The sequence below is a fragment of the Tenrec ecaudatus genome, chromosome 1 (genome assembly GCF_050624435.1).
Source record: "Tenrec ecaudatus isolate mTenEca1 chromosome 1, mTenEca1.hap1, whole genome shotgun sequence".
NCBI classification, from domain to species: domain Eukaryota; kingdom Metazoa; phylum Chordata; class Mammalia; order Afrosoricida; family Tenrecidae; genus Tenrec; species Tenrec ecaudatus.
The window spans coordinates 168,291,982-168,306,585 of NC_134530.1; the positions used below are offsets into that span (position 1 = coordinate 168,291,982).

The 14,604-nt window shown below is 36.7% G+C and overlaps 1 protein-coding gene across 1 annotated transcript; it reads left to right on the forward strand.

Annotated features, from left to right (window-relative positions):
* LOC142438195 (olfactory receptor 10R2) lies at positions 1 to 5,905 on the forward strand. The gene is made up of 2 exons (XM_075540772.1): positions 1 to 30; positions 4,964 to 5,905. The coding sequence occupies exons 1-2, from the start codon at positions 1 to 3 to the stop codon at positions 5,903 to 5,905; spliced, it is 972 nt and encodes a 323-aa protein (XP_075396887.1).
* The last annotated feature ends 8,699 nt before the right edge of the window (positions 5,906 to 14,604 follow it).

Consider the following 14,604-nt stretch of genomic DNA (forward strand, 5'->3'; position numbering starts at 1 on the left):
ATGATTATCGCTGTTTTAGGGAGTGAGATGGTAAGTCTTGTGTTACTGGTTGAAAACAAATTAAGAGAATGGAAGGAAGCCCCTGCCATACTTGGGGTGGTGATACTTATGGAAAATTTCTTGAGCATTTCTGTTAGTCCTTAACTCATGTATCTATGAGTTTGAACTTCACTCCTAGATTCAGAGATAGGACAGATACATTCAGCTCTACCCTAGGACTCACAGCCTGGAAATTATGAAACGTGTTAATTTGGGGAAGTTGATTATGAAATGGCTTTAAAATGACTCATTACATTATAGAAAATCTAGAGCACATTATGTCATCTCACATATGCAAAGTCGCCAAGACACTTATCTTGCATTGAATTCACAAAAAGTATTTCTCTAACTTTTTTGCTCATTATAAGTACCTTGCCCAGCTACCTAGCAAATGAAAACTAAAAATAAATCTAAACTTATTGCCACTTAGTCGATTCTAACTCATCTATCCACAAATATTCATGTTAATTTGTTTCATCATTGATTGGCACACCTAGGTCTTTAATATCTACTCTTTGCTAGGAAGTGCGATGCTGGCAGAGGTTGCAGAGATATTTGGTGCCTGCCATATAACTTCTGTTAAATGAACACCATCATGGTCTCTGCCTTTTCAGAGATAAATGATAACAGGTTATTATCTATATCATGAACAGGATCCCTGGTGGTGTAATGGGTTATATATTGGGCTGCTAACCACAGGCCAGCAGTTCAAAACCACCAGTTGCTCCAAGGGAGAAAGTGGAAGCTTCCTAATCTCACGAACAATTATGGTCTTGGAAAAGGTCCGTTCTACCCTGGTCTTTAAGGGTTGCTAAGAGTTAGACTCATTTCAATGGTAGTGAATTTGAGAGTTTATCTATAATGTGAGACCTTCGACAATGAAAGTGTCGTAAAATCGGTAATCTCTGTTTAGTTCGCTAATCTAATCCAAGCACTAATAGAGTGACTGAGACGAAGTACATGCTCAGTAAATATATATTGCTTTGAAAAAAGTGCTATCAAAATCTGACTTGAGAGTGAATTATTTATTTTTGTGCTACCGAGATATCTATTCAAACATAAGCAAAGGTATTACTTTGTTATGACACCACTCACTATATATTTGAGACTGCATGAAATTCCATATAATTAAAATATTGCTATGAAATTTAGAACCTGAAATGAATTTGGATTGTATTAAGAACACCAATTATCGAAAGCATTTAAATAGTTCTCTAAAGAACTATAAATGCTTTAGAACTGCATAAAATTTTGAGTAAAAAAATACTTGGTCCCAGGATTTCCCACCTTTTCCTATTTGAACTGTTCATTTCCCAGGAAGGTTGTTTCTAAGTCAATTGGTCATCCCATTTTTATTCATAGTTCTACCAGCAAGGGAAAATAAAGATTGCCAATACACACACACACACACACACACACACACACACACACACACACACAAATGAAACAAAACATGAATTTTAAGCAAGGGTTACTAATTCTGTGCTCTTTCCCTTCATCTGCCTTTTTTTTTTTTTTGGCTTTCAAAACTGCTGATTGTTGACCATTAGATTGATTCTATAACCCAGTGAATGAACATATAAATCACTGTCGTGGAATGGTTGATTTGTCTTGAGAGGAAAGAGCTCAGTTAAAAAACCAAGAGTGTAAGACATTAATACCACTAATACAGTGCATCCTGTGTAGCAGGCACATTTCAGATAGTATGTACGTGCACATGTAGTCAATCTTAGCGTGCGCCTTTTGTGTTCGGAGGAGAAAACCAACACAGAGAGGCCCCCGAACTTCTCCTATTACCTATTGTAGCTGCTACTTCTCTATAATCTATCTTAAGCCTAATTCTATTGTTTTGATTGACTTCCAAATTTTGCCTATGTAAATAGTTCACTTATATAGCCATATTTTATAGCATATGTATGCATAAATTTCTTATTGTAAGGTAAACTTTCAACTTACTAGAAGAAATTGAATGAATGAATTTAAGAGTCGATATATTTGGTGAATTTCTATGCATAAATTTATAATCAATTTATAGTTTATTAGCATAGATTTTAACTTATATCATATAATCATGTCACCACTAATTTGATGAATATAAAGAATCTTTCCATTTAATTTTAACTTGTAGAATATTTTAAGTAAAGTAAAACTGATTTATATGTCTGATGCATTTTGTCTCTTGTTTTATAGATTGTATGCTTCCATTTTCTACTTTAGAATTAACCTTTTTCTCCATCGGGTTGTAGCATGTAATTTGTTAATATTAACATTCTGATAAATTCGATTATGGTAATTTTTCTAATATTTGGAAATTTCTTAATATTTCAGATTATGTTTTTATATGTAAATTTCACTGTAAATAGTGAAATTGTTGATGATTTACTACTTTCTGATACATTTTACTATTTTTAAGCTCGGATTTTTTAAGTTCTTCATTCAGATACATACTTTTTCTAATCCTTTAAATATTTCATGTTTCAGTGACATATCTATAATCATTTATTTTTGGACATTCTGTTGGTTAAAGATGAAATGGATTCTTTTAGAATTACTTGTTTTGCTATGAGTATGTGTTTATATTGCATTGGTATCATTTTGTACATGAAGATTTAGTCAACTTACTTATGAAATAATATAAATGTGGTGTTTTTCTAAAGGAGTAGCTCTGATAATATTTTCCACATATTCCTTTTAGGGAAATGAATCTGGATAATGGTTTTTATTTCTATTGAGGTCTATCTTATGAATGGTTACTCTAGAAATTATTGTCACCAGGGTTTAAAATTTCCTTACAAATATTTTGCAAAAATCTCTACTGTGACACTTGAGGAGGTCTTGGGAATGGCCATTTCCTTTGTCATTTTGTACTAGATCTGTTTGTGCTTTATCTTATTTTTATTTTTTCTGAATTAAATAGTAACAGTTTCTTATATTTTTCCAAGAACAAATGTATGTGTTATATACTCCAATACTCTGTGTCATATTAATCATTTTCATTGTGCTTTTTAAGTTCCTTTAATAATGAAAATCTCTCTTGTCTTTTATTATTTCCCAATGTTTTATTTTTATTAAAAATTTTTTTTGATATGAATACTTATGGCTAAGAACTCTCTTCTGGTATTGCTTTAATCTTAGTTTATATAGAGAGTACAATTGATATTACTTTCTAGACTTATTTTATTTTGTAATTTTGAGTCAAAAATTATTTTAAAGTATCTTTAAGTTGAGAGGTGAAAGAGTCCTTTTACTTTATTAGTCATTGATAATTTTAGTAATTTTAGTTCAGAGAATATTGTTTACATCATTTCCATATTGTTACATTTTTGAAGTTTTATTTGTGACATAAAATGCTGTCAGTATTCATAAATATTTCATATATTCATAAATAAAGTTTATGTATTTCTTTATTAGAATGAAGTTCATTTTATATCTACAAAATATGCTTCATGGATTTTGAACTTTAAGTTTCCCATTATTAGTGTGTCTATCTGTTTTTCTTTATATTTTAGTTTCTGCCTTATAAAGTTTACACCTGGGCTTTTTTGTATATATTTACATCTATTGTAAATTCTATTGTGAATTATAGCTACTAAATTAAAAATACTTTTTTGTTATTCATTTAATACTTCTGGCCTCAATTAAAAATTTCCAGATCTAAATATCTCAACTCTTACTTTTAAGATTTGTGTGAAATTGATATCATTTGCTCATGTCTTTATTTTTGTCTTTCTGTATCAGTTGACAATAAATGCGTCTCTTCTCTGATGCATAGCGCTAAATGTTGCTTTTATGAGTCTACCTGATGATGTCTGTCCTTAGTGTCTTTTTATAAAGGCCAAATTAACCAAACACATTGTTGTTGCGTTGACTACAACACAAAGACTAAAGGGCAGAGTTGAACTGCTCATAGGGTGTACGTCTTTACAGAAGCAGACTGCCACATCTTTATTTTATGACACTTCTGGTGGGTTCTGACTGCCAAACTTTCAATTAGGAACCTTGTACTTAACACTGTGGCACCTGTGACATAAAACACTATCAGTAGTCATAACTATTTCATATATTTGCAAATAAAGTCTATGTATCTACCTTCAAATATCTCAATGGTTTTTTTTAGGTAAATTGAGGTAAACTTTTTATCCCATAAAATCTATCCATGTAGAATGTACAATTAAAAGATATTTAGAAAATTGGTAAAAATGCAGGACAACTCAAACTTCCTGCCACCCAGTCTATTCTGACCCACAGTAACCCTATAGGGCAGAGTAGAACTGCCATCGTGGGTTTCTGAGACCACAGATCTTTATGGGAGTAGAAAGTCTCATCTTTCTCCTGTGGAGCAGCTGGTGGTTTCAAATGGCTGACCTTGCTGTTACCAGCCTAGCCCACTATGTTACCAGAGCTCCTGGCTGTATCAGAGTTATGCAATCACCACCACACTCTTCAGTTCTAGAAGTCTGCTTTACAGAGTGGAAGTGTGGAGAAGCCTCGCCCAGCCACTCTCTTCGTGGCTTTAGTTCTACCCGCTCAGACTCAGACCTTTCGTGGTTAGCACACCTACTCTGTTTTTCTCATTCGTTCGGGGGTAAGGGGTGGTGGGGAATCAATTCTTAGCAAGTCTTAGCAAGCCATGGAGTAAAACAGGAGGAAATATGAATTGATTTGGTTCAGTAATAATCTTAGTAGCCAAATAAGATTAAACACATTGTAAATCCGAAAGACTGTCACAACCAATAAAATCTTTGTCTCTAAATAGAATCATGCACAGTTGAAAATAAAGAAATAGTTATTTTCAGCAGAACTACCAATGATCTCACTTTTTGGCAGGCTGCTTCTATTGTCTTGTTAATTTAAGAGAAGAAATACCACTGTCTGCGATATCCATGAACCAGCACATGGGTTACCTTATCCTTCTTCTCTATAGGTCATGGCAGAGAACGTCACCATTGTCACGGAGTTCCTGTTGCTAGGCTTCTCAAGCCTAGGTGACATTCAGCTTGCCCTTTTTGTGGTATTCCTCTCTCTGTACCTAGTCATCCTGAGTGGCAATGCCACCATCATCACCATCATCCGCCTGGATAGAAGCCTTCACACACCAATGTACTTTTTCCTTGGCATTCTCTCCACCTCTGAGACTTTCTACACTTTTGTCATCCTACCCAAGATGCTCATCAACCTATTTTCTGTGGCCAGGACAATATCCTTCACCTGTTGTGCTATTCAAATGTTTTTCTTCCTTGGTTTTGCTATTACCAACTGCCTGCTCTTGGGTGTGATGGGTTATGATCGCTATGCTGCTATTTGCCAGCCTCTGCATTACCCCATCCTCATGAGTTGGCAGGTGTGTGGGAAACTGGCAGCTGTCTGTGCCCTTGGGGGTTTCTTGGCCTCTTTTATGGTAGTAAATCTTGTTTTTAGCCTTCCTTTCTGCGGTGCCAATGAGATCAACCACTACTTCTGCGACATCTCACCAGTCATTCGTCTGGCTTGCACCAACACAGATGTCCATGAATTTGTCATTTTCATCTGTGGAGTGCTTGTACTGGTGGTCCCCTTTTTCTTCATTTGCATTTCCTATTGCTGCATCCTGAGGACTATCCTAAAGATTCCTTCAGCTGAGGGGAGAAGGAAAGCCTTTTCCACGTGTTCCTCCCATCTCACGGTTGTCATTGTTCACTATGGATGCGCTTCCTTTATCTACCTAAGGCCTACTGCAAGCTATGTCTCCAACAAAGACAGGCTAGTCACAGTGGTGTACACCATTGTCACTCCATTGCTAAATCCCATGGTATATAGCCTCAGAAACAAAGATGTCCAGATAGCCATCAGAAAAGTTTTAGGAAAGAAAGGCACTCTAAAGCTATAATAAATAAAGTATTATTTGATTCTTAGATTGTATAATAAGTAATTTCCTTCTTTATCACATGTACATTATAACTATAGCCTATTTTTGAAATAGTGGAACTGTATAAGATATATGCCATAAATGTATTGTGTTTTCACTTTCCTTTTAAATCCGATTTGTAGGCTAACACTTTTTGGACAGAATCTCAGGGATGTCCACTTTTAATTTCTGCATTCACTGTAATAACTAAAACTCTAAATTTCACTTGAAGTCATAGTTCCTTTCCTATGGTTTTGGTCTTTTTAAAGTCAGAAAGCCTATACTGGAACAAAGGTATGAGGAGCAATGGGTCAGGAAGGGATCCTTTTCTTGTCTGTATTAGCTATAAGCTACCATACCTCTCTTGGATGACTTCAGTACTGACCATGAAGAAGTATAGCCAGGGCAAATGAAGAAATAGGTAGAAATAGAGACAATTTTTTGACTGCCACTATTATGCTCTCATAAGAGTACTCCCTGGTCATAGCTCATGTTGCAAACTCAGTCTTTCTAATGTGGGGAGATTCATGGGTGTATGGAATAATGTAGGAACTTTCCCTACATTTCTTATGACATGTGTAAGGCTAACACTGAGGGAAATCTTGTGAATTTGTCTCTTAATTCTGAGAGTTCACCACTTATTTGGATGTTTTCTCTTCTGGAGATTTTCTATGGAAAAGTCTTCCTCTAAACGATGTCAAAATGACATTTCCTTCCAATTGTTGCATGCCATTCCCAAAGGAAATCCCATACCTTAGTCTACTTAATGAATTGCAGGGTAAATATCTTTCTTCCTGCTCACATCAGGAAACTCACATCACTTGTCATGGATTCCACATTCATGATTCTCAGGTGGACACAGATATAGATTCATTCTATTTCTTTATCTCCAAGGCACACATGTCAAAGTCTGAAAAATAATTGCATCCTTTTCAGGGAAATACAAATCACAAATTTCAATAATTTTATGTAACAAAATTTCCTGCCCTAATTTTACTGCACACATTTGTTCTTCAAGAACAGTTGATGCATTAACTTACCTTGTGGTTTTGCTCTCATTCACTCTAAAACCACAAAACTCAACTTCCTTTGTGACCCTATGTTACTTACACTCCAGCCCGATTGGTTTTCCTCCAGAATGAGGATTCGTGATGCTTTTTACATGTGCATGTTGAATTCATAAGGTTATTAACTACATCAAAAGTAAAATAGTTGGCCTGACCAGCTTCCGTATTAAAACAGGCTATGAAGAAGGACATTGAAGTTCATTGCAGAAATGTTACAATGCTGGAAGCTGAGCCCTTCAGGGTGGAAGTCATTAAAAATACAGCTGGGGAAGAGCTGCCGCCTCAAAGCAGCATTGACAGGAATGACACAGATGGAATATAATTCTCAGAATCTTCCCTCGCTGATGTGGTATGACTCAAAATAAAAATTAAAAAAATTGAAAACATCCAACAACAAAGAAAACATGAAATATAAAAAGCAAAAGTAGCCCCAAATAGGAAATGATCCAAAATTAAATGAAATGCATACAGTTCGATATTTTAGACAGTGATGTGCAATAGGCTGTTGTTGATCATTTTCAATCAGAAAATCATATCGTTCTACCATACCAAGAATGACCAATTGAAGAAGAAAAACATGGCATTCAAAATAAAAAAAAACTTTTCAAGATTATCCTAGAGTATCCTCTCAGAGACAGGAAAATATCCACACTCTTACACAGATGCTTACTTAATACAATTATTATTCAAATACACTAATGAAATAGATGAAGAATTTGAAGTCTTTAACAACTTCTGCTGATTGAAACTGAGCAAAAATTCCATCAAGATGCATGAGTAATTGAACGTTGGAAACAGAGAATGATGGAAAATATAGCCTTAGATAGAAATGATTTTATTGTCTGATAGAAATTTGCAAAGCCAATGACTTATTCATTGAAAACACCTTTTATTAAAAACATAAACAGAAATGACATATATGCACGTTGAAGGATTTAAAACACAGAAATCAAATAGACTATTCCTTTCGACAGAAATGAAGGAGGGAGTCAATATCATTATTGATGATTATCATTAGTCAGAATAAGGTTAGGGACTGGTTGAAGAACAGACCATCAATTACTTAAGTGTAAATTCATATTAAAGCTAAAGAAAATTAAAGCAAGTCCACAAGAGCCAAACTACAATCTTGAGTATGTCCCATATAAATTTGGGGACCATCTCAAGAGTAGAATTTATGCATTGAAGATGAATAACCAAATGTTAGATAGGTTGTGTAATGACTATAGGACATCATACATGAAGTAACCAAAATGTCACTAAAAAGACCAGAAATCAAATATTAAAATGAATACAAGAAGAGACTGATATTTTCCCTCCACCTTAGAGTAGCTAAAGCAAATGGAAGAAATTAATAAGTAAGAGTTTGAAGAAGCAGTTTAAGAAGACAAAGTAAAGTATTATTATGGAATGTGCCAAGACTGAGTGTCATTAAAATTAAAGCAAAGTGCACACTCAGCATTTTTAAAGCTGAAATAAGTGGAAAAAAAGTCATGCTTCATGTTGCAATATTAAAAATCTCTATGGGCAAAATAACATATTAGGCAGGATGTCAGAATGAAATAGAAGGAATGTACAGAATCACTGTACCCAAAAGAATGGACAATGCTCAAGCATTTCTGGAGATAGATATGATGAAAAATGAAGAAGTCCAAGCAGCTCTAAAGACATTGGTACAAATCAATGCTCCAGATGTTTCTGATGTTTCAACAAATGGATGCAATGTTTGTACGCTCACTCATCTATGCAAAGAATTTGGAAGACAGATACTTTCCCGACCAGCTGCAAAAAATCCATGTTTATGCCCACTATGAAAACATGTGATGAGCGTGAAAATTATCAATCAATATTAATATTCTACATAAGTAAAATATTGTCAAAAATCTCAACCAAACTCACTGCCCTCGAGTCAATTCCTACACGTAGTACCTTTATGGGGCAGAGTAGAATTACTCTCATAGGTTTGCAAATCGGTATATCTTTACTGGAGTGGGGTGCTCCATTTCCTCCCCAAGGAGGATCTGGTGGTTTCTAAATACTAAGCGTGCAGTGGTCAGTCTACCACATAACCTGCTTCACCACAAGCGCTCCTCAAATTTTGCAAAAGATCATTTAAAAATGATTACAGCAGTACACCAACAGGAAACATCCAGAAATTCAAGCTGCATCGAGAAAAGGACATGAAATTAAGGAGATCATTGCTGTATAGAGATCTTGGCTGAAAGTAGATAATATCTGAAAGATGTTTACTTGTGTTTAATTTACTAAGCACAAGCATTCAACTATGGATCATAACAAATTATGGGTAACATTGCGCAGGAAGAGAATTGCAGAATATTTACTTGCACTCATTAACAACCTGAACAGAGACAAAAAAACAAAACATAACCACACTGACATTGAATCAATTTTTTTAAATTAAAAGATCATTTTGGTGGGAGCTCTTATAACAATCCATGCATCAATATTATCAAGCATATTTGTACATATGTTGCCATCATTATTTTCTAGACATTTTCTTCCTATTGAGCCCTTGCTATCAGTTCCTCTTCCCCGCCCCCATGACCCTTTAACAAATTATAAATTATTATTATTTTCATTTCTGATACTGACCACTATCTTCCTTCTCTCATGTTTTCTGTTGTTCGTCCCCCTGTAGGGCACGTGTGTGGTTATGTGTCAATCATTGTGTCGATTCCCCCTGTCTCCTCTCTGCTCCTCACATTCCTTCTACCCTTCTGGTATCGATTTTAACTCATTGTGACTTTGCAGAACAGAATAGAAATTCCCCTCTGGGTTTCTGAGACTAACTAGTTACAGAAATAGGAAGCCTCAGCATCCTCTGGTGGAATATAGACCAAGAGGCAGTTAAATGGAACAAAGGAATACTGCATGGTTTAAAATCAGAAAAGGGGTATATCATGGCATATGCTTTCCCCATACTTATCCAATATGCATGTTGAGCAAATAATCCAAAAAACTGGACGATATGAAGAAGAACACAGAATCTGGGTTGGAGGAAGTTTCATTAATAATCTGTGATATGCAGATGACACAACTTTGCTTGCTGAAAGTGAAGAGGATTTGAGAATCAAAGACTACCTGTTTTAGTACAAGTTAAACCTCAAGATAAAGAAAACCCTCCAAAATTCATAACTGGATCAATAAAAAAGATGATCACAAAGGAGGGAGTTATTGAAGTTGCCAATTATTTAATTTTATTTGTATCCATAGTAGCAGTCAGGAAATCAAATCTGCTGCACGAGTTCTCTTTAAAGTGTTACAAAGCAAATAGTTTGCTTGGAGGTGTGCCTGACCCAAGGCATGGCATTTTAAATTGCTTAAAATCCATGTGAAAGCTGGACAGCGAATCAGGAAGACTAAAGGAGAGTTGATGCATTTGAAGTAGGGTAGTGGTGAAGAATGCATAATGTACTATTGACTCCCAGAAGAACAAACAAATATACCTTGGAAGAACTGCAGCTAGAATGTTCCTTAAAAGCAAGGGTTTTGAAACTATCTAATGTACTTTCTGTGTATTATCAGGAGGAACCAGATCTTGAAGAAGGACATTATAATTGTTATGGGTGAGGGTCAGAAATGGGAGAATTTATACCACAGCAGTGGTATATTGCAACAGCGGTGTATCGTAGCAATAATTGTGTGGATGGTGCAGGAAAGAGAACTGTTTCCTTCTGTTGCAGAGTTGCTATGAATGGGAACCAAGGTGATGAGACACAGCAACAAGAGCACAGGCTTTTGAAATCAACATTTTCTAGAGTAATATTTTATTAGAGAATATTCATTGGAAAATATAGAAGATGCTGTGTAGTCTAGAATGTAAAGTTTCTGAGTATGGAAGATACAGGCATTAGGAAAATGTTCTACATCTGATGCTTCAATGAGAAGGGATAATTAACAGGAAAATCTAGACATGGATTTTATATGTAACATCTTGATAAGCTTTCTGTGTTAGGCCCGGTTTACTAGAGAAACAAATCCAGAGACACTCATATATATGTATGTGAGAGCTTTATATCAATAAATAGTTATATATCAGGAAAACATCCTAACCCAGTGCAGATCAAATCCATAAGTTTGATACTAGTCCATAGATACCTATTCAGACTCACACAGCCACACGTAATGATGCAATATGCAGGAAGATCACAGGCTGCAGAGAGAGAAATCTTGTGGTTCCAGTGGCAGTGGATTCACCACAAGGCTCACAAAGGTGTCAGTTGTGTGGTTGGCAACAGGAAGGTGAGGCAGAGGGTAAGGGGAAGGTTCCCAGGGTCCTCCTTATTAGAAGGTCATGCCCACAAGGAGGCACCAACAGGCTATGACCTGATTGACAGGCTAGACTCCACCACTAGACTTCTTTATCATCAAATTGACATGGAGTTATATAACTACCACACTTTCATAATCTGTAGTCAACTTAGTGTTCAACACAGGTCATGGAATAATTTCTACAACAACCTAATGCTAAGGTAATTTTAAAATGTTTATCTTATGGGTTACTGGTTGTGTTAGTCTGGGTAGACAAGATAAAACGAATTCATAGACACTGACATGTGTTTAAGAAAGAGCTTTATATAAAGAGTAATTGTACACTAAGAAAATATCCCATCCCAGTCTAAATCAATTCCGAAGTCTGATATTAGCCCATAGGTCCAATACCAATCTATAAAATCCTCGTCAGACTCATGAAACACATGCAATGACACTGAATGCAGGAATATCACAGGCCAGTGAGTGGGAAGTCTTGTGGATCTAGAGGCATTGTAAGCATCGCAGTGCTGGCAGGGGTCTCCACGTGGTTCCTTCAGCTCTGAGACTCTGACTGCCATCAGGGTAACTTCATGTGGCTCCTCTTCAGAAGAGTCTCACAGGGAGTGAGCCGAGAGAGAGTGTGTCTCCCACCTCCAAGGAAGAAATATAGGAGTTCCCAGAATCCTCAGGAGAAGTCCCACACAGATGCCTCATTGGCTATCTGCTGATTGACAGGCTAGACTCCACCCCTACACTCTTAATCCTGAAAGTGACACCACATTATGTAACTTCTACACTGGTTGAATAGGGTGTCCCTGGTTACTTATCAGTGGAACTAAGGAGCATTATAATATTTGTCCAAACAAGGTAGAAGCCAGGTCAATGGGTTAATGCAGTGGTCCTCAACCTTCCTAATGCTGCAACCCTTTAACATAGTTCCTCATGTGGTGGTGACCCCCAACCATAACATTATCTTTGTTGCTACTTCATAACTGTAATTTTCGATGGCTATGAATAGGGAAACCTCTGTGAATGGGTTGTTCGACCCCTCCCAAAGTGGTCGCAACCCACAGGTTTAGAACCACTGGGTTAATGGCTAGAGAGAAGCCTTCTTGCAGGAAAAACTGAGAAGAGGCTCTCCCGATTAGAGAATTGTATCCTGAGTATTTCCTCATCCTGGTTTATAAACTGTTCTTTCGCTAATAACCCCTCTTAACTGTGAGCATGAACTGGTTTGTATGGCTGTTGAAATGAATTTTCAAACCCATTAGAGAAACAAAGTGTTATTGGAGGCAGCTGCTTTTTAAATTGACAATAAGGTTTGAAGGTGGAGGTATTTTTTTATCAGCCTCTTAGGAATCAATTGTGGGCTGTTAATGCCCTTTCTCTCATGAAGTTAGGGGAGGCCACATGCCACTGCAATGATTTAAAATTATTATTAATTGGGAGTTAATACAAATATCATTCCATAGTGCAATCACATCATGCAGAGTTGTATAATTTCTACCACATCTGAATTATATAATTGCTGCCACTACCACAAAAAGAACATTCTTTTTGTCCTTGGACTCCTTGACATGACCTCCCTTTACCCCACCCTTGTTCCTATAAACATGCCCCCCCTCTGACACCCCCACCCTTATTCTCCTTGCTGTCCCTGAAGGTTCATCAATCCTGGTTTCATACACTGAAACACAGAAAACATAAGAGTTTCAGGAGGGTGACCTCCAATGACATAACATCTCTGAGATACGCCCTAATGTGAACAAACAAAAACAAAATAAAACAGAATGGCCATCACAGGCTTGCCAGAATAATACTTATCTTAACACGGCATATCAGGTGTTGATATAGCAAGACCTTGCTTGTCTGCCTACCAACAATTTAACATTCTTGGTACAGCATCTTCCGCTCCTCAGATACCATGTATTTTCCAACTTATGTCCTCAGTTTACAGGTGTGTCTGAGGAAGAGTCCAGTTCATTTGGGAGAGTTCCCACCTGGAATCGCACTGATGCAGCCTCCGTGGTATGTGGTGCGCTTTGAAGATCCAGGATTCCATGTCGCAGCATTCCATGGCACCCAGCCTGGATCCTCGGGATGCACCCATAAGCTCGGGTCAGTGTGGCCCATTTAGTGCATACTACCAAAGACACTCCTCACCCTGAGTGCACCCAAGAGCATTTTCATTCATTATTCCCCACCAATGATGATCGGTCTTCCCTCTTTTTCTACCAACACACATGCGTGTGTGTTCCTTCAGATGGGTCTGCTCCCTTTCCCCTCTCCTTACCTGTTTTTCCCATCAGTACCCCTCATCCCACTGTCTGGGGGATCTCATCATAGATTTACATGGCAGCCACTCAGTAGACAACATCCCCTTCCCCTGCCTTGACCATTTGATCCCAGCTGTCAGAAGGTGCCCTCCAGTCAAGTGACCTTCAAAGTACTTATGTAGAACAGAAGGGGTATGGTTCATGGGTGCTGGTCAGACTCTACTAGGCTGCCTGACTCCCCCAGCCAGCTGACTGGGTGCACCACAAGCCTGAGCTTGGTTCTTCTGCTTGTTCCTACTGTAGTAGACTCATACTGTATTTGTGCTTTTTGTGATTGGCTAACTTCACTCAGTATAATGTCTTCCAGATCCCACCACGTCTTGAGGTGTTTCATAGTTTCATCACTGTTCTTTAGTGATGTGTTGTATTCCATTGTGTGTACATATCAGTTTTTTATCCAATTTTATTCTGATGGGAATTTAAGCTGTTTCCAGCTCCATCCTATTGTGAACTGTGCTGCAATGAACATGAGGATCATGTGTCTGTTCGTGATCTGTTCTTATATCTTAAATAGTAGTAATTCATTCAGCCCATGTAAGAGTAATTATAATTACTAAAGTATTTTAAAATATAGTACCTACTTCATCTTATTAGGTAATTCTTGATTTTTAAAAATGTATTAACTATCATTTTAAATAAATCTCTGATGAAAATTGATCTACCAGCAGCTTTTTGTTAAGATAAAGTTATAAATCCTTTCCCTTTGGGACCCACACATACTAAATTTGAATTTCAAATGATATTGCTGCATGGAGAAATCAATTTATTTGATCAATTAATTTGATAACCATTTACCTCAGTAAAAGCTATAGAGTACAGTTAAAACAAATGTGTTAAGACTAACCAATAGTTGATCTATATTTCTCTCTCCTCTTCTTTATAAAAGAGCCCCGGTGACTAGAAACTAGGCTGTAACCCACAAGATCAGTAGTTTGAAACCACCAGGTCTTCCCAAGTTGTAAGAGTTTTTCTTTCAGTGAGTTTTAACTAGTATTCACAATTC